Source organism: Eumetopias jubatus, unplaced genomic scaffold (assembly GCF_037043125.1).
Source record: "Eumetopias jubatus isolate StellerSeaLion01/CBP00866 unplaced genomic scaffold, mEumJub1_p1.0 scaffold_14, whole genome shotgun sequence".
Lineage (NCBI taxonomy): Eukaryota > Metazoa > Chordata > Mammalia > Carnivora > Otariidae > Eumetopias > Eumetopias jubatus.
In genome coordinates, this window is record NW_028274820.1 from 63,088,513 (window position 1) to 63,111,723 (window position 23,211).

Consider the following 23,211-nt stretch of genomic DNA (forward strand, 5'->3'; position numbering starts at 1 on the left):
GAGGTCCTTTGGCCTCAGTGAGCCCAGGAGCCAGCTGTGGTGCTGTGGGTGGCCCTCTGTGGGCCACTTCACTGTGGGTTTACTCCTCCAGGAACAGGGAGGCAGGCATTCTCCCCATTTCCCATCTTGGGCAATCAGGACTCAGCGTGGAGCAGTGGCTGGTTTTAGGCCACCCGGAGGAGGGACTGGCCCGAGCCGGGAACCAGCCGGGAGCCCACGCCCGGCGCCTGGGCTGCCTCCCGCTCTCGGAAGCCCGTTTGAAGGACGCTCCTCCCCTTCTCCCCGCCCTCCCAGCCCGCGGGCTCCGGGGAAGGGGAGGAGCTCTCTCGGCTCCGGTGACACCGTCACCACGGCAACGCGGCCATACTGGCCCCAACGGACCCGGGGCCTGGGCTGCGGCGGCGCGGCCTCGTGGGCAGAGCCGGCGGCATGGACAGCCTCTTCGTGGAGGAGGTGGCCGCCTCCCTGGTCCGGGAGTTCCTCAGCAGAAAGGTGGGTCGCGCCGCCTCCGCCGCTCGGGGCCGCTGCCCCAGGGTGAGGGCGCAGTGTGGGGGTGCCCCTGCTAGCTCCGCGCCGTCGCGGAGGAAGAGCCGCCCTCCTGCCGCCCCCTGCCCGGGGGATGCCAGACGGGAGCGCCACTTTCTCGGGCCTGCCGAAACTACATTTCCCAGGAGTCATCGCTGGCCCCGCGCAGCCCCCGCCGGCCCGCCACGTCGGCCCGCGGCCGCGGCCCTGCGCAGGCTTCCCGCGCCTCCGGCGGGGTCGCGGCACGCGGCCTGGGTGCCGAGGCGGGGAGGGGGTGGCGGCCCGGGGCGGCCTCCTCCCGGCCTCTTAAAGCACAGCCGCCTTGTCGTGCCCCGGAGCGCGGCGCGCAGGCCTGGCTGCCCGGCCCCGTCGCCCGTCCCGGCACCTCCACTCTACCGGGAAAGTAGGGCCCCCAGGGGGCCAAAACACGCTCCCGATAGTCGAACCCTTCAGTCGTGCCCCTCGGCAGTGGGGAGCTCAGAGGTTGCAGCCGTGGTTATTTTGAACTTCCGTTGTGTTGCACGGGAGAGTTTTTGGAGTACTCAAAAGTTGGGGAGGTCCTTAGCCAGCCAACTGCGGTGGAGGTGGAGGTGGAGGTGGAGGTGGAGGTGAGGACACCGTGGGAAGGAGGTCGCTGGAGGTTACTGCGTAAGCCCGTGTACCCTATTCCATATCCTAACTCATCCTATACAGAGTGAGCGACGGCTTGGCCCTCATGGTGCCGTGTTGAGCAGGGGCCACAGGCAGCTGTCTGGGTTAAACATATACACAAACAAAATAATTTTTTGAACGGAAAATTGGAAGGGCTTTGGAATCAGGGGGAGCGGGTCGAATACCGGCAACTGGTTAGCAGTGTGAGCTTGGGTCTGTTACTCACTGCCTCAGTTTCCTTATCCGGTAAACAGGACTATTAAGACCCACCCTTTGCAGATTTATGATGAGGATTACTAATGATATATGGGCAGCCCCCAAGCATCGTATCTGGCACATAGTAGGTACCTGTATTCAGCATTGCCTTCACCCCCCAATCTCTCATGTGCATCTGTTTCGAAAGTGTCTTTTTTTGCTTTCTAAAAAAAATTTTTTTTTAATTTAAAAAAATGTTTAAATGCAGCGTGGCTTCATTTTTTTTTTTTTAATTTTATTTATTTGACATAGAGACAGAGAGAGGGAACACAAGCAGGGCGAGTAGGAGAGGGAGAAGCAGGCTTCCTGCTGAGCAGGGAGCCAGATGCGGGGCTCGATCCCAGGACGCTGGGATCATGACCTGAGCTGAAGGCAGATGCTTAACTGTCTGAGCCACCCAGGTGCCCCATGGCTTCATTTTATCTGCTCTGTTTTTACGGCCAATTGACCTTCTGTCACCAAGTTCTGGCTGCACATTGGATGTCAGTGACATATCCTATGAGGCTGCCCCCTGTCATTTCTTTTAAGTCTGGACCACCAAGCAAAACTCTCAGAGCTTTCCTCATGCCTTGCCTTCCTTGAGTACAAATGAAATCCACAGTCCTCACCGGCTATCTAAGGCCCCCATGTAGCTTGACCCCAGCGTTGGTTCCAGCTTCTCCCACATGCCTTTCCCTGTTCCACCCATAGTCCACCCCAAGTCTTTCCTTCAGGAGGTCTTCTTGGATAACTCCAGTCGGAATACCTGACTTACCTTGTCTGTGGCTTGCTCACTGGTGCTCACATTATAGTTTATACGTCGGCTGTCTCTCCCACTAGACCAGTCCACAGAGCTGACACCAGATCCGGGGGGAGCCTGGCCAGTGTCTGGTTCACGGGGCCTCCTCTCCCTTGCATTTTTTATCTGGGCACACTAAAGCTCTGACCTGACAAAGGACTTCCCCACAGTCACTCAGAAAGTTGTGGAGAGCTGGGACTGCAGTCCAGATCAGCTGCTTACCTCATCACCTTTTGCTCTGGCGCCAAGGCCACATACTCCCCTCAGGGCTTGGCACAAGGCAGGTATAACCTAGAGAGTTTCCATCATGGTGTGAGGTACCTTCTTGTTACCTGTTTTCTCAGATCCTCGTAACCATCCTGAAAGACAATACTTACTCCCTTTCATGCAAGATAAGCATGAGACGAGGGGGCGAAGAAACTTGCCCAGGGTGAGCAAGTTAGAGTTTGTCACTCCTCTCCTCAAAACCCTCCGTGGGCTTTTTACTACAACCAGAATAAAATCGAAGGGAAGGCCTCACCTGGGCCTACAAGGCTCTCTATGACCCTGCTGCAGGCTGGGCCTCTGACCTCATCTTGTACTTCTACCTCCTGTGCCCTCCACCCCACATCGCACCCAGCTGCGCTGGCCCCTGTCCAAGCATGGTGTGCCCTCAGGGAGAGTCCTGCTAGTCTCCTGCAGTGTCAGGGTCCTCCAGGGTGACTCCTCTCGTGCCCCAGCTTCCCTCTCCTGCAGCGACTTGACCCCATCCTACCTCTGCCACCCTTGGGTCATGTCCTAGGCCTGTTACCAGCGCTGCACCCCTTCCGGAATCTGTGCAAGCATTCTGTCATCGTCACTTGCAGCTCACCTCCCTTAGCAGCCAGCCTGTCATAAACTGTTCTTCAGTCTCACTCACATCTGCATTCCACAGTTCCTGCCAACTTCTCCCGGGCCCAGGCCCTGTTGTGACCTCTCCCCACTTCATACCCGCCCATCATTATAATCACACCCTCAACAACATGCTCGCCTCCCTTGCCCTTCTCTTCTTTCCTCATGTTCCCCTGAGTTTTCAAATTCACCTCGCTCCCCCCACGCCTGTCCTGCAGCGCTGAATGGGGCTGGAGAGAAACACACGACTATGTGGACAGTTTCGTGGCCCCTCAGCCCCCTGAGGCCTCAGGTATGCTTGCCCCCCTGGTTATAGCTCTCCGGCCTGCTCCCTCTCTCCACTCTGGGATGGCCGTTTCACACCTGCCCTCTCCTCCAACCCCACAGCTCCTTCCCCATTCTCATTTCACTGAGAAAACAGAAGCGGTCCTGAGAAAACTCCCTATGGGCTGCACCACCACAGTTGCAAACCTTCCTGGGCCCAGACCCTCACTCTGCCTCCCTCCTGCTCTTGCGAGCGAATTCTCCATACTCCTGGGAAAGGCCACCCCCTCCCCGAGTGCCCATCCCCTCTTCCCTGCTTGAGGGCACTGCTGCAGTTCTCTCTCCCTGTTGTATATACGTTTTGTCTTCTTTACTGTCGCCCCTGCAGAATCCCATCTTGAGCCCTCAAGTCCCTCCAGCTACTGGCCCATTTTTCTTCTCCCTCTTATAGCCAAACCCCATGAAAGAGCTGTGTGTGCTCTGATTCCAATCCTTCTTCCTGCTTGCTCAAACCCACTCAAATCAGGCTTCTGTCCCCACCGATCCACGGAAACAACTCTTGTCAAGTTTGTCAGTGACCTTTAACTTTCAGTCCTCACACTTCTTGGGCTAACATTGTGTTTGGCATGGCTGATTGTGTCCTGCTTCCTGGAAACTCATTCTGCTTGGCTTCTGGAGCCCATGTTCTCCTGCTTTGCCTCCTCTAACTTCTCTGGTTCTTTGCTGGTCCCCCTCGTTTCCTGGAGCTGTGCATGCTGGGGGACTCCAAGACTCAATCTTCTCTTCTTTCCTTCACTTGCTGTTTTCCAGGTGCCCCTGCCAGTCTACTGGATTCCAGTGCCATCAATGTGATGCCAGTTCCCAAATGCCTATCTCTGGCCCAGGTCTCTCCCAGAACTCTTACATTCTTTCCAACAGCCGATTTTACGTTTCCACTTGGGTATCCAATAAATATCTCAACATGTCCAAAACCCAATTCCTGATTCTCTCTATGTCTTGCAATTTTCCCCTTTCGGTAGGCACTATCACCATCTTTCTGGTTGCTTGGGCGAAAACCTTTGCAATCATTCCTGGCTTTTTTCTTTCATGTATACCCCACATCTGGTCCATTAGTACATCTGTGCCCAGCAGGGCACATAGAGCATGTAGCCACTTATTTCCACTTCTGCTTTAGCCACCTGGTCCAAGCCACCTCCATCTTTCATGTGAGTTGTTCGATAGCGTCCTAACTAGTTTCTGCTTACGCCCTCCAAAAATCCGTTCCCAACCTAGCAGCCAGTGATCCTTTACAAATACAAGTCAGTTCGTGCTCCTCTTTTCACCCTGCCCCCACCCCACCATTGTTGACCAAATGTCAACAAGCCTTTCCTTTTCAGGGTCTGGGCAGCCTCTCTGACCTCATTTCCTGCCACTTTCCCCTGGTCTCGCAGCTCTAGCTGCACTGGCTTCCTGTGACTGCCACAGGGCCTTTGCCCTTGCTGTTCCTTGCTGAGAACACACTTCCCCCAAGTGTCTGCCTGGCCTGCTCTCCTACTTCCCTCATGTCTCTGCTTTAATGTCAGCTAAAAAAGAGGTGCTTCCCCAACAGAATGTCAGCTCTGTGAAGGGGTAGGGTTTGTCTTATTCTTTTGGTATCTCCTGCATCTAGAACAGCCCACCACATAGTAGGTGCATAGGAAATGTTTGTTGAGTGATGAAGATTAAGTGGACTGGTTGGGACCCAGGACTGGCTGCTTCCTGGGGGCATCCTTATCCACTACCCCGTGGTTTTCAAACGTCGGTGTGTACCACAGTCCCAGTGAGTTTGTGAAGAGTGCCAAGATTTGCTGATCTGAGCTGTTGACAAACATAAAGAGTTACCCAGCAGAGAGGGGCTATCATGGTTTCAGCCTCACTCTGATTGGCAGGAAAGCCACGGGGAAACCCAGATGAAATGGGGGTGCTTGCTATAACCCCCCCTTCCAGTTCAATCTCCCTAGAGCACCCAGGCCTTTCCCCCAACATGTACACCCATTTCTTTCTGTTCCCCCTCCTCAACACTTTTATTCTCTTGGGTTCCAGGTTGTGTTCATACCTCTTTTTTCCACAAATTCTTCTCTCACTTCATGGCAGGCAGCAGGTTTTGTCTTGTTTTCCCATCAGTGGGAGCCTCTGTAAGATTGTGAACACAAAGCCTGGGGGAGAAATTGAGGCCTGGCTCCCTTGTGGGTCTGGATCCATGAAGAGCAAGGGGCTCCCTTAGCGCCAGGCTGAGTTGTTCGGTAATCCATGTCTGGTGATCACCATGGCCCAGTGAGGTGGGCAGGCAGCAGCTTCTGTGGTTATTTTTCGAATGAAGAAGCCAGGCTTACAGGGGGAATAGCCCTCGCCATTGCCAGAGTGTGTCTCAGCTGGGCCTTCTGCGAGGTCAGAGCTGGATGATGGCAGTGGCCTCACTGGTAACTCAGCAAACGTTTACCATGTCCTTCCAGTGGGCCTCAGTCCTGGCTTTGCCGACTCACACACCAGGATGGTCAGGACCCCTGCTATGGGATTCTCCTGTGTTACCTGGGCAAATCAACCCTTGCTCTCACCTGAGAAAGGAAAGGAATCATTATTGGCCTTTTGCTCATTTTTTCCCCTTTAGTTTATTTTTAAAGCTTCATATTCCGTGGCTCCAAATCTAGTGTCAAACCCAGGACTCCAGCCTTGGGTGGGTCAGTGACCCGAACCTGCCTTTCCTTTTCTAGAAAATGGGCGAACAACTCCAATTTCAGCTCAGCCCATGGAGTTATTGTAAGATTCCGAATAATAATTGTGAAGCCGTCAAGTGTAAAGGTTATATAAAAATAAATTCTTAAGTCAGTTTTTGGTCCTTGCGAGATCCTTGTGAGGAGGGCAGGATAGGAATGATCATAATGAACACCAACAGTCTTTTATTTATAACCTTCATCAGAGAATGGAAGGTTTTGATTTAAAATGAAAATAATGATTCAGATTTCTTCCTGCAGGGCCTAAAGAAGACATGTGTGACTATGGACCAGGAACGCCCACGCTCTGACCTCAGCATAAACAGCAGAAGTGATCTCCGCAAGGTTTTGCATCTTGAATTTCTCTACAAGGAGAACAAGGTACGGGTTTGAAGGTGTGGTGTAATGTTCTGGAACTGAGCTTGGCAATGTCAGAGCCCTTATGGGCCCTGCCAAGCTGTCGGAGATGGGTGACAGGAGGCTCTCCGTGCCTGCTGCCAGAGAGAAACAGACCCAGCCAAGTGCTGACAAATCCCAAGTGTGAGATGGGTTTCCAGGCTCAGTCAGGCCCCAGGCCGCCCCCGTGGGCATATTGCGCATGTGTGGCTGTGAAGCTCACTTTGAACCTGGGCCCTTAATGGTTATTCCCTGTGCTCCCTCCTCCCCTAGGAGGCTGTTTTTAGTCAGACTGTACTTAAGAATATAGTATTCAGTTCTACTAAAATTTTCCATTCCCTGCCTGTGTAAGATTTTCCTTCTTCAATTCTGAGTAATAGCTTATTTTTAAGTCTACTGTGACATTTAATTTAGGCAGAAATGGGGCTTGGGTTCAGCTAACCCTGGGACATTGGTGTTGAGATAATAAATGGTTGAGGGGTGAGGGTTGGGCTTCCCTGATCCCTCTGCTTCATCCACCCCCCACCACCCTCGATTATAAGCCTCCATGGCACCCTGTAGTTTTCCTTTGTTGTGCTGGGCACACTTATCATAGAGTATGTGTGTGTGGTTGTTTAATTAGCGTCCACCTCCCCACTACCTTGGATGCAGCAGGAGGCCAGAGATTGGCATCTCTTTGTTCACTGTTGTATCCTCATACTTAACATGTTGCCTGAGGACATGGTAAATAGTCTATATGTGTTTGTGGATTATGTGATTGGCTGGCTGGCTGATTGAATGAAGCTGCAATTCTGGCATTGTTGTTTTTTCTGCTATGAAGACAGAATCTTCTAATTTGATTGAAGAATGGGCTCTCCGGCAGGTGTTGCCTTGTGGTAGGGCATAGCGTCAGAGTTGGAAAGAACCTAATGATCATGTAGTTTAGCATTTATCATAATTTTTTAAAGAGGCAATAACATGATATTTCCTGCAGAAGTCCAAATATGTAAAACAAAGAAGGGAAGCCCCATAGTTGAATTGGGGATGAAGAAGACTTGCCTTCTTGGCCTTTGGGGCAGCCCCTCAGGACTGGGCTAAGCAGCTTTTAAGCTACCGATAGAATGGGGGCCCCCACCTGGGGGAGCTGTGAGCCAGAGAAAAGTGGTTTGTCAAGCTCTCACAGAGAGTTACAGGATAGGGGTGAGGCTAGAACCAGATCTTCTGATTCTCAGTCCTACTGTAGTAATGGTGGTCAAGCCTCCTGTAATTGTAATCCTTTACTCAAACAAAATGTTAGCAGATTGGGTTGGAATGGGGGGTGGCACCCCCACCCCAGCCCTCCATGGCTGCTTCTGAGACACCTGGAGGAACCCCAGAGCAGCTTGAAAACCACCCTCATGCACGTCATAGCCCAGTGGGGAGCTCAGGCTGAGTTCCCCTCAATAAAGTGAAGGCTGGCATCAACCTACGGGAACATTCAGGTTGCCAGAAGTCCCTATGCCCCACATTGATGAGAAAAGGGCAGTGGCAGCCAGGTGCAGTCCTGGCATCGGCTCAATAAAGACTCAGATCGATGCCCTTCGTCCTTGGTCCCAGGGTGACACCAGGGCCCCTCTGCCTCCTCCTTGTGTCCAACTGGAGTCCTGTAGGCCCAGGCAGCAGATATCCAGCCCATCTCCTTTTGCTGCATCGTATGTAAGGCAGGACTGTGGACTGTACATTTTAGAAAGATTTTTTCCCATAGAAAGTGAGAATAGGTAGCAAGAAAATCAATTAGCCATGCTGGTACAGTGGGAATTTTATGTAAATGCAACTTTACTTAATTTCCTGGAATCATCTTTGCCATTCAAGTGACTTTTACTTCTCCACTATAACATAGTCTCCCTAAGGTAATAATTATCGGAAGATACTTAAGATGTTTTCATTAGGTCTTGATAAGTACCCTGATTATTTGATTTATACAGGAGTTTTTAGTAGTTATTGTACAATGAATTGAGCTTATATATTACAGAAAAATAGATTTATTAATCTATCGCATAATGATTTTGACATTCACACAAAGCTAGCCTGATTCTAGGAAAGCCCTGCAATTTAATGTTAATTCCAGTAACTTGTTTTTCCCTGTTAAGGATACGATATATAAAAATGCCTATGAAAATTGAGGTTTTGAAAAATGGTGCCCAGATTCATATAAAGGCTGTGTCTGTTCTGAGCGGAGTGTTGTGAAAAGCCATAAAGTATAATTCAGGTTATCTAGGGTTATAAATCTCTTGTATTGAAAGAAAAAGCAAGAAGGTCTAAATAAATTGTGTAACATCTCTCCCGTGATTCTTTTCCTTGTGAGTTTCATTTAGACTTAGACAAAATAGTTTTTTTGGGTCCCATACTAAAAAAATAAAGCTGTCCCCTGATTTTGACTGCCTGATAAATCTGTTGCTGTTGGTCAGAACCCATTTGGCTGTGGATGTTGGTGGTTGAGTTCTGCTGCACAGATCAGGGGGATAGGAAGGGGAAGGCCTGGGTGTGCCGAGGGTCCTCTCTGCCCCGGGTCCTTTGTCAGGCACTTTATTGCTCTGACTGCAGACTCACCAAATGCCCCATGTCTGACCACACTTCCCAGCAGCTTGGTGTCCCTGAGCAAGTGGAGTGGGGACTGACACGGTTACATGGCCTAAGGTCAGCCTGTGGATTGCTGCTTGGATAGCTATGTTTGTCCAAATTACTTAGGGGAATTTTAGGAGAAATCAGCACTCCGATCTTTGCAATTCTGGCTTAATAAGACACAGTAGGGCCTGGGAATACATATTTTTAAAAACCTCCAAAGATGATATTTGGCATAGTCAGGGTTGGGAAATACTGATGTCATTTCTTTTCTTCTTTCTTTCTTTCTTTCTTTCTTTCTTTCTTTCTTTCTTTCTTTCTTTCTTTCTTTCTTTCTTTCTTTCGAGAGAGAAAGAGAGTGAGAGTGTGCAAGTGGGGGCAGAGGGAGAAGGAGAGAGAGAATCCTAAGCAGGTTCCACACTCAGCATGGAGCCTGCCTCAGGGCTTGATCTCATGACCCTGAGATCATGAGCTGAAATCAAGAGTCGAACGCTTAACTGACTGAGCCACCCAGGTGCCCCTGATGTCATTCATTTCTAAAACCAACTACTAAAGAGTTTCAGTTTTTTTTAAGATTCGGGTGCAGATTGAGTCAGTCCTGATGGCCTCTCTATGTTCTTTGCAATAACCTTTTGTGGCACTGTCCCTGCAGTTCCCAGTGTCCAGTGGTAAATGCAGAGTACACAACCTAAGAGGATGCTCGCGTCCCACATGTTTATTATCCTGTAGAATTAATGATCCCTAAAGATTTATTTATTTTTTTTAAATGAACAGGTATATATTTTCTAAAGTTATTCCTAGGAGAAAAACCAAGAGGAAATTTGTGTGGGTATTTTTCTGTTTTGTTGCAGTTGCTCATTAAATCGCCTGACTCATGCATTGGACGTTCGTTCTTTTAGAGTAGAGGTTTTTGTCTTCACCTCTGTGTCATAACATAATGCCTTACATATGACAGGCTGTCACTGGACATTTGCTGAAAGAGTGTATGAATGAATGAGAAGCTGATAAACTATGTCAAAGAATTGGAATAGCCATGTTTTCCACCCTTCCCCTGAAGCTGTCCATATGGTTCATGATTTTTGTTTTCTTCCAATGATAGGCAAAGGAAAATCCTCTAAAAACAAACCTTGAACTCATTACCAGATATTTTCTGGATTACTTTGGAAATACTACTAACAATTTCACTCAAGAAACACCAATCCCTGCACTCTCAATTCCAAAGAAAAATAACAAATTACCATCAAGATGCTCAGAGACCACACTGGTAAATATATATGACCTTGCAGATGAAGATGCAGGATGGAGAACATCATTGTCTGAAACAAGCAAAGCCAGGTATCTCTTCTTATATTTACACTGTGGATTAGTTTCCTTATCACTGCCGTGACCAATGGCTGTAAACTGAGGGGCTGTAATAGTCAGGGTTTTCCAGAAAAACAGAACCAGTAGGATGTGTGTGTGTGTGTGTGTGTGTGTGTGTGTGTGAATACATGTAAATATATATGCGTATGTTATATGTATTTATACACACATATCTTATTGGTTTTATGTTTCCTATATAAAGAGAATTATTAATTTTTTTTACTTCCTTTTTTTTTTTTAAGTAAGCTCTATGCCCAGTGTGGAACCCAACGTGGGGCTTGAGCTCACCACCCTGAGATTAAGACCTGAGCTGAAATCAAGAGTCGTTTGCTTAACTGATTAAGCCACCCAGGTGCCCCTGTAAAGAGATTTATTTTAAGGACTTGGCTCACATGATTCTGGGAGCTGGCAAGTCTGAAATCTGTAGGGCAGACTGGCGTGTTGGAAACTCAGGCAGTATTTTCTGTGTTATAGTCTTGAAGCAGAATTCTCTGGGAAACCTCAGTTTTTGCTCTTAAGGCCTTCTACTGATTGAATGGGACCACCCATATTATCTAGGGTAATCTTTTTTACTTCAAGTCAACTGATTGTAGATGTTAATCATATCTAAAGAATACCTTCAGGGAAGCATCTAGGCTAGTATTTGATCAAACAACTAGGCAACATAGCCTAGCAAAGTTGACATATAAAATTTAACCATCACTGTGTCTTAAAGCAACATAAATTTGTTATCTCTCGGTTCCGAGGTCAGAAGTTCAAATTTGGTCCCATTGGGTTAACAGCAAGGTGTCAGTAGGGCTTATTCCTTCTAGAACCTTTTGGGGGAGAATCTGTTTCCTTTCCTTCTTTGGCTTCTAGCAGCTGCCTACATTCCTTGGCTTGTGGCGGCTTCCTCTGTCTTCAGAGCCCATCCCTCCAGCCTCTGTTTCTGTCATCGCGTCTGCTACTCCTGACTCTGATCTCCTGCCTCCCTGTCACAAGGAGCCTTGTGACTCTAATGGGCCCTCCCAGATAATTGAGGGTCCTCTCCCCACCTCAAAACCTTAACACATGTGCAAAGTCCCTTTAAGCCACATAAGGGAACATTCCCAGGTTCCGGGATCTGGACGTCTTCGGGGAGCCATTATTCAGACCCCACATTGTGTGCTTTCAAATTCCCTGTTGGGCAGCACTGTTCCTTTCCTCCAGAGGCCTTGGGAATGGAGGAGGATGTGAAGGAGGATGCTTATGATTTAAATGTTTAATGTTTCTCAGCATCAGGGGCTTGCTTTGTTTGCATTTTTCTTAAAAAACGGGTATAGAGTTCTAAAAGCAATGCTGTAGAGATGGAAACATCTGAAAAATAAGGCCTTTTGGAACTCATAGGAAGGAAATGAATTGCCATTCTTGATTGAACCTCCATTATTTGGAAAGCAGTTATGTTAAATTACAACCTTAATATGCCGCCTGTAGTCACTCCAGAGTCTTAACTCCCTGGGGCTAGGTGTTTCCTTCCAGCTCTGTTGAGAAGCCTTTTCTTTCCTGAGGGTAGCCAAGGTGTAGGGTCTGGGCCTCGAGCTGCCCAAGGATGAGGACCATTAAATACATTAACTCAAGGCTTAAGATGTGAAGGTGAATCAGGGTGGTGTGGAAGAAGATGGTTCTTTCTTCAAAGGCACTTACTGCCTAGCTGGGAAAATAAATATTTCTGAGGCAATAAAGAACCAGCAGAAGTAGTGAAGGCTCCCGAGTGCCACCCAGTTGCCCAAGCTACAAACTTGGGTGTTCTCCTTGACTTCTCCTACCCCATCATTTTTGCCTCTGTGAGTCCTTAATGACACTAGACCCCTTCCTGCTTTCTCTGCCCTGAGAGCAGTGCCTCAGTTCCCACCCTCCCCCTTGCCCGGCCTAGCTCCCACAGGCTCTTCCTTGGTTACCAGGCTTCTGGTCATCTGCTCCAATCCCCCCTCCACCTAAGATAGTGGGAGCTTCCCGCAAACAAGTCTGGCCATGTTGCTCCCCTGTGGAAAGGCCTTCAGACGCTTTCCCACGGCTTCCAGGGTAAAATCCAGCCTCCTAAGGATAGCCTGCAAAGCTCTTTCCGTGATCAGCCCGCATCGCTCACCTGGGCCCGGCCTGCTCTTAGAGGCCTCTGTGCTAGTGCCGGGGCCTTCTGGTCATTTCCTGCCCACTCCTTCCTTCAGACTCAGTGCTGCCTTCTCTGTAAGTCCCCGATTCCCCCAAGCTGGTTCTGGCCCCTTCCTCTGCGGGCTCTGCCCCCGTCACAGCACACCCACGACCGCTTCTCGCATGTGTGACCCAGTGCTTGGTAATCAGCAGCATGGCACAGGGCAGCGGTCAGTGCCCTTTAGGCCGGAGTCTAATGGTAGAAAACCTGCCAGCCCATGTCAGAGGAGCGCTGGGCTCTGGCTGATCCATCGCAGATCATAGGTAAGAGCCCTCTTTATCTAGGTCTCTTGCTCCTTCTTGTCATTCCTCCTTGCTTGCCTCACTGCGTCTCATCTTCTTTTGTTCTCTTTTTCTCTTTCCCCTACACACACACACACACACACACACACACACACACAATCTCTCTCTCTTACTCTTTCAATGCCAAGCAACCCAAGAAGAGAAGCCTTCGGCGTGCCCAGCTTAGCTGAATCTTAACTGAATGGTTGGGGAACACAAAGTTTGCCACACGTCTCCATCTACTAATGTCAATGATGTGTGGTAAGGCTGGGCTCCATGTAGCTCAGGGCTGTATTGAAGGGCTGTGGTTTTCTGTAATCACGTGGGTCTGAGACAAGGATGCTCTTTATATTTGAGGATACAAAATAAGGATATCCTATGAGGAATCCTATCATGGGTCATCAATTCTGATTTTGTTTCTTGCTTCCTGGTCTTGTTTTATAGGTCAGACTTGCCCTGATATGAAAGTATTTATTATTCTTTACCTTTAATGATAAAGCACTGGCTGGTTAGAATCATCGCAGATTTATGAACGGGCTTGCTATGAGTGCCTGTTGAATGTGGGATTTATTATCATTGTTAGCGAGTGGGGAATCTGTTTTAATGGAAATATCCCTTTTTTGCAGGCACAGCAATCTTGATGGGGATTTACTTGGTAACTTCGTATCATCCAAAAGGCCCCCCTCCAAAAGTCAGCCCACCCGAGCTATCCCAGGTGAAAGCCCTGCTGCGGCCCCAGCGTGGGAGAAGATGGACAAGCTTCAGTCGTCGGAGATATCCTTGGACACGAAGGGGGTGGGCGAGAAGGTGAGGCCAAAGTCTGGCCTGATTGTCCGAGGCATGATGGCCGGGCCTGTGGCCAGTTCCCCACAGGTAGGTTGCTGCTTTCACAGCTGTGGTGAGAGTAGAAAGTGAAAACCCGGCAGGGCTTAAGGGGTTTATTTGAGGGTACCCCACAAGACAGTCCAAGAAGGGGTCATCTGTGTGTTCGGATGGGAGGAACACCTGCCTGTATTTTCGCTGGTTGTACTGTCAACCCTCTGTGGGATCACAGGCAGGCCTCATCTCCTTCCCTGCCCTCAGTTTACCCATCAGGTCAATGAGGTGGATGCCATGGCTTTACCTTCCTTTGCTGAGTGAGAACACATCTACCAGTTTTCCCTTTGCCATTCAGGAGTCGGGGCAAAGCCATCCAAGTCTAGAGAACATCTTTTTTATTTTTATTATTTTTAAAAATCTTTTTTGTTTTTTAGAACATAGTAGTTAAAAGGGAAACAAATCCCAGTCTTTATGGTTTCATTTGCTTTGCTTTAAAAAGAAAGTCTAATATGTGCCATCATTGTTTCATAGTCTTCCTTAAGGAGGGGCCCTGGAGGTCCCATCAGGTGGGGGGGCCGAACCAAACGAGAGAATGAATGTAAAAGGAGTTTGTAAAACCACAAAGAAACAGGAAAACAAAGGAAAATCAAACACCAAACTCACAATGTGGTATTAGTCCAGTGAGAGAGCCCGAGCAAACCCACATAGGTCATGTGTGTCCGCGGCGGGTCACCCCTCTCCCGAGCTGCATGGCTGGATGTGGGCCGTGGCTCTGGAGGCCAGCGCTGTTCTCCCAATTCACTTGGAATCAGGACAGAAAGAAGTCGACCATCTCCCTGCCTCTGCCTACATCATGTGGCTGGGGGGGTGGGGGGATGGGTTTGGTCCTTTGGAAAATATCGGTTGACTGAGTTATCGGAGTTACTGAGATCTTCTGAGTGTTGACATTTCACTATAAACAATAAACCCACATCAAAAAAGTCACATTTCTTGATGTTACCATCCAACTCGCTGGAAAAGTGTTTAGGTGTTGAGAAGCCGTCAGGCTCCCAGTGGCTAGGCAAGTTTCCCCAGATTTTAATTTTTACCTGACAATTTATATTTTATCACTGACAGTCCATCAGTTGTTTCCCTTGAATCGACAGGCTCAGCTTATTTCCAAGAAAATGCCTGCCGAATACCCAAGTCTGAATAACCACAGTTCGTCTGTCAGTTGTTCCATGGAAAAAACTAGCAAGTTCAATTCACAGCTCCGATGGTTGTGCAAGTGCTGTTCCTCGAGACAGCTGTCATCTTCTGCATCAGGCAGAGTGCTTATGTATACCTTCCATTTTGCCACATGGACTATTAAAGAGATGTGTGCCATACGGTTGAGATTGAATATAATTAATACTTTTTATGCTTCAGCATGGACAGTCTTTTTTCTAAGATTTTATTTATTTATTTGAGAGTGAGAGAGAGCGAGAGAGAGAGCATGAGCAGTGGGGAGGGGCAGAGAAAAGGAGAGAATCTCGAACAGACTCCACCCTCAGTGTGGAGGCGACCTCACGACCCTGAGATCATGACCCGAGCTGACATCAAGGGCCGGGCGCTTAGCGGACTGAGCATGGATATTCTTAGGTGAAATTAGCATTGTACTTATTTATTTTTATTGCAAGTGGTGGCAAATACCTCCAGTACTAGCTGGTACGGTTTGGTGCCACTGTCCTGATCTGTGCTACAGGCCAGCAATTTTTCCCACCCAGTTCATTTGTATCATTACTGCAAATGTCAACATAGTGAAAAAGGCAAATCATGTCATATTATTATGATGAAAATAGGTTTGAGCTCCCTAAAAGGATTTGGGGACCCTTAAGGCCAGGCAGACCACACTTTGAGAACTGGTGGGCCAGATGAATGCCATGATCCTGTCCCACAATGACATCCAATCAATCACATCCGTGTAGCTGAGAGCCCCTCACAATTGAGGTGTGAGGCAGATGACTTGGATCTGCTTTACTGCTGGAAGATTGTCCCAAACTTCTGGAAGGAGGAGTGATTGCCTGGGGAGGTGTGTTTTTCCCTTGGGGTATCTGAATCCTGTGAAGGGCATTGAAAGATAGGATAGGCTGTGGTAGAATTTCTCCAGGTTTTCTAGAAAGTGTTTTTTGGGTCTTTGAGTACCTTGGCCATACTTTCTTGTTTGCTCAAGAGAAAAAAGCAAGCTTTGCTAGGTATTTCATCATTTCGCTACTAGATCAGTTCTGCCCTTTTAAAGGATGAGTAAGAGGCTGGGTTCCCTGCCTTTGGCCAGAAGTTTGGGTCTTCTTGGGAATGGTGACTAATATTTTCTTCACTGTGTGGCAGGGGAGGCCCTGGTGGCTTTTGGAGGTTTGTAGTGCCTAGTAATTTCCAGTAGGCAAGAATACTACAGAATTAGCTGTTCCTATTCCAGCTCAGGCTTTACCATTTGGTTCAGGATTATTTCTGGAAATGCCGAGAGATCCCAAATTTTAAACCCAGGAAAAGCCTCACAGGTCTATTTTTGTCCCCTCTACCTCCACTCCCTGACCCTAGGTTGGTAAACAACTTGAGTTCCCATTTTATCAGTTAATCATTGATAGTAAGAGAGGCCATTTCAGTTGACTCCTTTGGAATTCCTTCATTCCAAACACTAAGCAAGCCTTGAGTGCTTACTAGGGGTAGGTCGCTGAGCTGGGAGCTCGGCAGACACCAGAGATTAAAGAAGACTGGCCTCTGCCATTCCTGGTCTGTTAGCAGGAGGGGTTAAGGCCCTGTGTGAGCGGGGACTGGGTAGAGGCTGTGGAGTGGTGGCCGATATTGGTTGACTGCCTTGATGGGTCGGGCTCTGTGCCAGTGCCTTCCATGGGCCTCTCCTTTAATGCCACCATCTTGTGCAAGACAGATGCTACAGGTCCCCAATCCCTCATCCACCCTTCGGGCCACATGTGTTTTGGAATTGAGAATTTCTTTATTATCAGAAAAGCAACACTGTGCACAAACCACATAACCACCCGCAGTCAGGTTTGGGGTAGCACCCCGGAAGCAAAAACGTTAGCATTTCTACAACTAAAGAGAAGAGTATTCACACTTAAAAAAGGACTGTGAGCAACCTCATAGCAGTTAAAAAGAATTTGCCGCAGGATTCCAAAAGAAACTCGTTTGGAAAGGTTTTAGAAAGTACAGATGGTGGATTGTGGGCTGGTTTTATTACAGGTGAGGGCAGGGCGGGACAGAGAAACTAATAATTTGGCACAGGGGATATGGCTGGTGGCCGGGGGTGTAGGCAGTAGAAGGCAGGCCTCAGCCTGGAGCTTCCCCTGCTGCTGGAAGGTGCTCTCTGTAAGGGGTGAGGGAAGAGGGCTGAGCAGGCTCCTGGGCTTATACAGGTGGAGCACAGTGAAAGCATTACAGAGCGGGGAGCCTGTGAGTACCTCCCCAAACAGTAGGCAGGGTTTTAAGAGGAGGTGGGGATGGATGGGGAACGACGTTCCTGGGGCAGGGAACATCGTGGGCAAATGCTTGTAGTGGGATGGAGTATTTCCCCACCTCCCTTGAAGGGGATCCTTACTGCCCTTGTGCTCGCCCCTTCTAGGATTCCCTCCGCAAACGCTCTCTGAGGCGGTCCCCGGCCTTGAGCAGCACCACCCAGGCCCCCGAGGAAGAGAGCCGGAAAGTGCCCGGGCTCTCCACCCGTGCCCCAGCCTGTCCCAAGGCCCAGGAGGGCCTGGCTTCCGGCACTGGCTCCCCTTCCAGGAGCCCCCTGGGCCTGCTCAGTGAGCTGACCTCAGAAAAGCGGAGAACCACGCCTGGCAGCCCCCCTCACTTGTCCGGCAAAGGGCTGCTGCAGAGGGTGAGCGGCAGGTGGCGAGATCTCACAGAGGAGAGCCCGGCTGCGGACAGTGGCCCCGAGGCCAACGGGACGCCCTTGAAGTTCTCCTTTCCAGGTGGGAGTGCCAGGCCGGCCCAGGAGAGGTTGGAAAGGACGTTCACGAGGCAGGGGAGCCAGCCCCTGCCCCTCAGGTGAGCATGCTGTGCTGAGGTGAAGGCCCAGGCCCCGGTGGCTCCCTGGGCTCTGAGAGCAAGCCTGTGAAGTGGAGAACGTGGGTATGGTCCTTCCACCAGGGAGCGAACAGCCCAGAGTGCACCCACACGGGAAGCTTCAGGGAAGGCTTCCTTGGTCCTTCTTTCTTCTCAAAGTCAAGAAGGCTTTGGCAGATGGTTCCCAGACTGGCCTGCAGCAACATGGCCAGGCTGACGCGGTGTGAGAGGCATTTCCTGTGGGGGACCCCAGGAGTGGTGCCGCATCAGCGCCCACAAGCCTCTTCTGGGGCATTTATTTTTTCCCCCATCCTTCTTTTATGCTTTCACAGTAGATCTTGATGATTCCTATGTTGATTGATTTTTCAGTGCTAAACCAACCTTACCTTCGAGGAATAAATCTTACTTGGATATATTATCTTTTTATATATTGTTTGATTCAATTTATGCATATTTTTATGTAAGGGTTTGTATGTAAATACAATTAGAACTGTCTCTAAATTCATGAAGGGGATTGGTTGGCAAATTTCCTTTCTTGCAACAGCCTCATGGGATTGTGGGATCTAGAATACGCTAGCAGGGGTGCCCCTTTTTTCTCTTCTCTTCAAGAGTTAGGCACTTGGGCGCTGGTGGTATATGGCAAGCTAAGTAGGTATAGTCCGTGAACTCCCTTGGTGACCCTAGGAAGCTGGGCCTACTCTACTTAACACATTTTGTGGCTACGTTATCTGATGCATATACATGTAGAATTTTTAATATCTTCGGGATGGATAGACTTTTCTATCATTATGAAATCTCTATCTGTAGTAATGCTTACTGCCTTTGTGTCTATTTAGGTAGAGCGACCCCAGTCTTCCATTGATGATAGTATATCTATTGGATGTCTTTTTCCATTTTTTACTTTTATCCATTCTGTAGCCTTTTACTTAGGGGTTCCAACCAAAATCCTGTGGGGTTCGCCAGGATCCTTCCCTCTTTAAGAAAATTATAATTTATTCAAACAACACACACACACACACACACACACACACACACACACACACAAAACCCGGTTCACCCATTTCTCCTGCCCCCCAACTCCCTTCAGCCTTTTTTTTGTAATACCTTTTATGGCCACAGATTTCTTTCTGAGCAAGGCTTTGTTTGTAACCCATGAGTTCGTATGTTATATACATTCATATGATTTAATTTAAATATTTTCTAATTCCTGTTGTGATTTCTTCTTTTGCCCCATAGGTTATTTAGACATGTATCAACCAAAACAAACGTCTGGGGTGTTTTTCTGGTTTCTGCTTTTGATTCCTGCCTTCTTTTCCCTTCTGCCATTATACACTGTTTATGATTTCGATCTTTTGATATTTGTTGAGATTTCTTTATGGTCCAGTATATATTTAAAGCTTATCTCTTACAAGCAGCATAAATTTGGAATTTTTAATCAGATCAGATAATTTTTCTTTTAGTTGGGATAATTATTGCACTTACATTTTCCTTTTGTGTTTGTTAGGATGAAAAGATCAACTTCTGTTTCTCTTCATAGGGTAAGACGGTTTTCCCAGCACCTTCTGCAATCTGTTCTTCACCCCATTGATTTATGAAGCCACCTTTATTCTTTCCTAAGTTCCCATTTCAACATGGTCTGTCTTTGAGCTCTCTATTGTGTTTATTGTCTTTTGTCCTTTTTTAAAAACTAAAACCACATAACCACAGCTTTTATTACTATGGCTTTGTAGTTATAGCTTAGTATCTTGGTAGGTCCAGTCCCCCTTCTTATCCTTTGTTTTAGCACTGATGTAGCTACTTACAGATCTTTATTCTTTTTACAGGCCTTTTTCCTCTTACCCAACACGTGTAGCTTATTTTCCCACAAGAGGGAGAACTGGCTTGTTCCCTTGCTGTAAAGGCCCGGCTTCCAGATCATCTCGTGACTGTCTCTTGTCACTCAGATGTTCTGGACTCAGAGTGGTTTTCTCTGACCAACTTCACCTCTGCCCCTACATCTCCAGCCTGTTTTGTTGTCCTCACAGCGCCCGTCATTACCTGAAATTATTTTACTTACTTATCCATTATTTGTCTTCCTCACAGTAGAAAATACATTTCATAAGAGCAGGGACCTTTATATTCCCCACACCTAGACTAGTATTTGGTACACAGAGGGCATTCAATGAATATTTGGTTAATACTATGACTCCTACCACCAACAGCAATAACAAGATCAGTAAACTTCTGATACTGACCAATTTTGTGCAAGATACTGTTCTAAGTGTTTTAAGTAAATTCACTCTTCTACTTCTCATAAAGTTCTATGACGGATATACTATTATAATTCCTATTTTTACAGATGAGGAAACTCACTCAATGAAGTGGCTTTACTTGCCCACATTTATACACGTAGTAAAAGGCAGAACAAGGGTTTGAACCTGGGCAACAAGCTCCAGAGTCTGGTGAATATGTGAATGAATGGTTTCACCTCTGTCCCTGAACAGAAATCCTTTCCACAGCCTTTAGATGTGACTGGCGTCTGCTTGAACACCTCCAGTGTTGGGGAACTCCCCACTTCCCACAGCAGGTTTGCATGATTCTGACTGCTAGAAAATTCTTCCTCACACTGAGTTAAAATCTGCTTGCTGTAGTTTTGCCCTCCAATGCCAGAATCTGTGTGTACTGGAAAGGCAACAGTGCCTCAAACCTAACAGGTTGGGAGCATTCTCAGGCTGTGGTGACCGGGGGGAGATGGTGGGTTGGGGAGCAAGAGGAGTGGCTGGAGTATCAGGAGGCCTGGGTTCTAGTCCTCACTTTGTCCTGGCTGATCTGGGCTAGTTATTTGTTTCTGGACTTCATTGTCTCTGACTGTAAAATGTGGCCACTGGGTAGATGATTTCCAGGTTTCCTTCAAGCTTGTGCATTTTGCTGGCCTAGGATTCTTACTTCCAGAGTCATTCTGGGCCATCTTCTTCTGTCATCAGGTATTTATTGAGTACCTACTGTTTACAGCATACTTAGGAGTTATGGCACCTGGGCTCTGGAATCTGATGAGCTGGACTGGCAAACCCATTCTGCCCCTTAGAACCACTGTGGCCTTGGGCTGGTTATTAAACCTTTGAAAAATGGTATGAACTTTGTCTTACAGGAAGCAGGTAAAAGTGCATTCACAACCCCTCCCCCCAATACCAGGCAAAGTATAATTAAGGGTGTTTAACACATGTTTAATAGTGTTGACCCTCATATTGATCAGTCAACAAACATTTTGGGATCTTTGTGTTTGCCTACCACTTACTTTCTATTTGCTGGGCACTATGCTAAGTACTTGTATATATTGTCCCATTTGCTCCTTATAATAATCCATTGAGGTGTGAGTATTATTGTTGGTTTTCTTTTCTTCTGTGTTCTCACTAAAAAGTATTCCTCTCCTGAATTCTGAACAAATTGACAAATAAAACAAAGGGTATCAGTTAGACTGGAGTAACATACATATCATTTATGTGATCGATAAGGGGAAGATAGAAGACACAGCAAATCACGATCATGAAGCCTGGTGGGCCCAGAGCTAGACAGACTTCCTCACCTCATGTCAGGCCTAGGGCAGGTCAGCTCACATGGCCACATGGTGGGAGGGGCCGCTCTCCTGGAAAGCAGCTCTCTCTCAAGAGTGAAAGGGTACAACTGAGCTTCATGTTCCCTCTTTCTTTTTCTTTTCTTTCTTTCTTTCTTTCTTTCTTTCTTTCTTTCTTTCTTTCTTTCTTTCTTTCTTCTTTTTCTTTCTTTCTTTCTTTCTTTCTTTCTTTCTTTCTTTCTTTTTCTTTCTTTTTCTCTCTTTCTTTCTCTCTCTCTTTTCTTTCTCTTCTTTTTCTCTCTCTCTTTCTTCCTTTCTTTCTTTCTCTCTTTCTTCCTTTCTCTCTCTTTCTCTCTTTCTTTCTCTCTCTCTCTTTTTCTTTCTTTCTCTTTTTCTTTCTCTCTCTCTCTTTCTTTCTTTCTCTCTTTCTCTCTCTCTCTTTCTTTCTCTCTTTCTCTCTCTCTCTCTTTCTTTCTCTTTCTTTCTTTCTCTTTCTCTCTCTCTCTTTCTTTCTCTCTTTCTTTCTCTCTTTCTCTCTCTCTCTTTCTTTCTTTCCTTCTTTCCTTCTTCTCCTTTCCTTTCCCAGATTAACCAGATAAGTCATGCTTCCTCCCTTTGGATGCAGTGCATAGAGGGGAGGAGAGTAAAGGTCTGCAGGAGGGTAGACTGGTAGAGCTCCCTCCAAACTCCCAGAAGACATTGGGAGTTGAGAATGAGCATCCTCCCAGCACTTATTATCCTGATGTTACAGATGAGGAAATTGAGGCCAGAGAGTTTAAGGAAACTGTCAAGGTTCTGGGTGGAACTGGAATCACAGTTTGGTGGATGGAATATGGTTTGGATTTCAGCTGTCTCTTGCCCCCTCTGCTAGGCATCTTTGTGCAGTGTACATACTACATAATTGTATGCAGCACCTTTGATTTAAAACCAGGGCCAGAGTAATCTCCCTGCCCTTCCCAGCCCCCCTCCATCAGTCCTGCCCACCCACACCCCTTCCCCATTTATGTCATTTGACTCAGTAAATGGGAATGTGAGTCCTAGTGTGTATCAGATCCAGATCGTGTGTGTGCATGTGCGTGTGTGTGTGTGGTCATTTTAAAGTGTGACAGAGGACAGTGAGGCCATAGCAGAGCTGGCTTGTATGTGCAGCATTGCTGCTTCACCCGGGCCTAACGGAGCTCAGGGAGGTGGCCACGTGGAGCCTTCTCCGGGCCTTGCAACTTGGGGCTCAGGGCTGGCCACGGGAGTCCCAGCTGGGGGCAGAGGCAGGGGCAGGAGCGGGGAGCATGTGTCCTGGGAGAGAGGGGGCAGGTGCACCATCTGACCTGCTGAGATGTCAGGGAACACAAATATCTCTGCCTCCAGACTCCTCAGATCTCACTCAGTTGCCCAGGGGATGATTTCCTGCTTTGATTTTTGTTTCTTTCCTGTATCCTTTGGTCTCAGAAGACCCTTGGGAACTATGTCGTCTGGGCTCCCACTGTGGGGGTTGTGGCTGTTTGGGACCATGTGTCATGCATCCCTGGCTTGTCAGGGCTGCCCTTGTGAGGTTTCTGTGATGCTCAGTTGGATGTGCTGGGTCTCTGGCCCTGACCTGCTGGTCCTGCAGCCCTTGCCTCGCTCTGCTTCCTGCCGTTGCGCTGTGTCACGGGCGGGTGCCTTCCTCTGCACCTTTACAGATCTTGCTGTTGCCCACACGCCAGGGCCAGAGCAGGTCCTTGGGAAACTCTAGGTGCAGGACTAAGCACTGGGAGAGGTGTTCTTTATTTATCAGTCTCCAGAGCCAGGTGTCCCAAGCCTGGTGGCTCCCCACGTGGCACTTTGTGAAATTTGGTGGTCTGGTTGGGGGTGACCTCACTTGTGCTTATAGACGTCTCCGGGGGGCATGCTGGCCTGTCATTTGTGTAAGAATCCCTCAGAATGACTCTCTGGGCCTTCTGACG

General features: G+C 48.0%; 1 protein-coding gene across 1 annotated transcript in view; it reads left to right on the plus strand.

Annotated features, from left to right (window-relative positions):
• Window positions 1–379: 379 nt before the first annotated feature.
• Window positions 380–23,211, plus strand: part of MINDY4 (MINDY lysine 48 deubiquitinase 4) — a 103,048-nt gene continuing 80,216 nt past the window's right edge. The window contains exons 1-5 of the mRNA XM_028119252.2: window positions 380–492; window positions 6,334–6,453; window positions 10,148–10,383; window positions 13,485–13,731; window positions 17,273–17,700. Coding sequence (XP_027975053.1) covers window positions 430–492; window positions 6,334–6,453; window positions 10,148–10,383; window positions 13,485–13,731; window positions 17,273–17,700 — 1,094 coding nt within the window. The 5' untranslated portion in view covers window positions 380–429. The remainder of the gene's footprint in view (window positions 493–6,333; window positions 6,454–10,147; window positions 10,384–13,484; window positions 13,732–17,272; window positions 17,701–23,211) is intronic.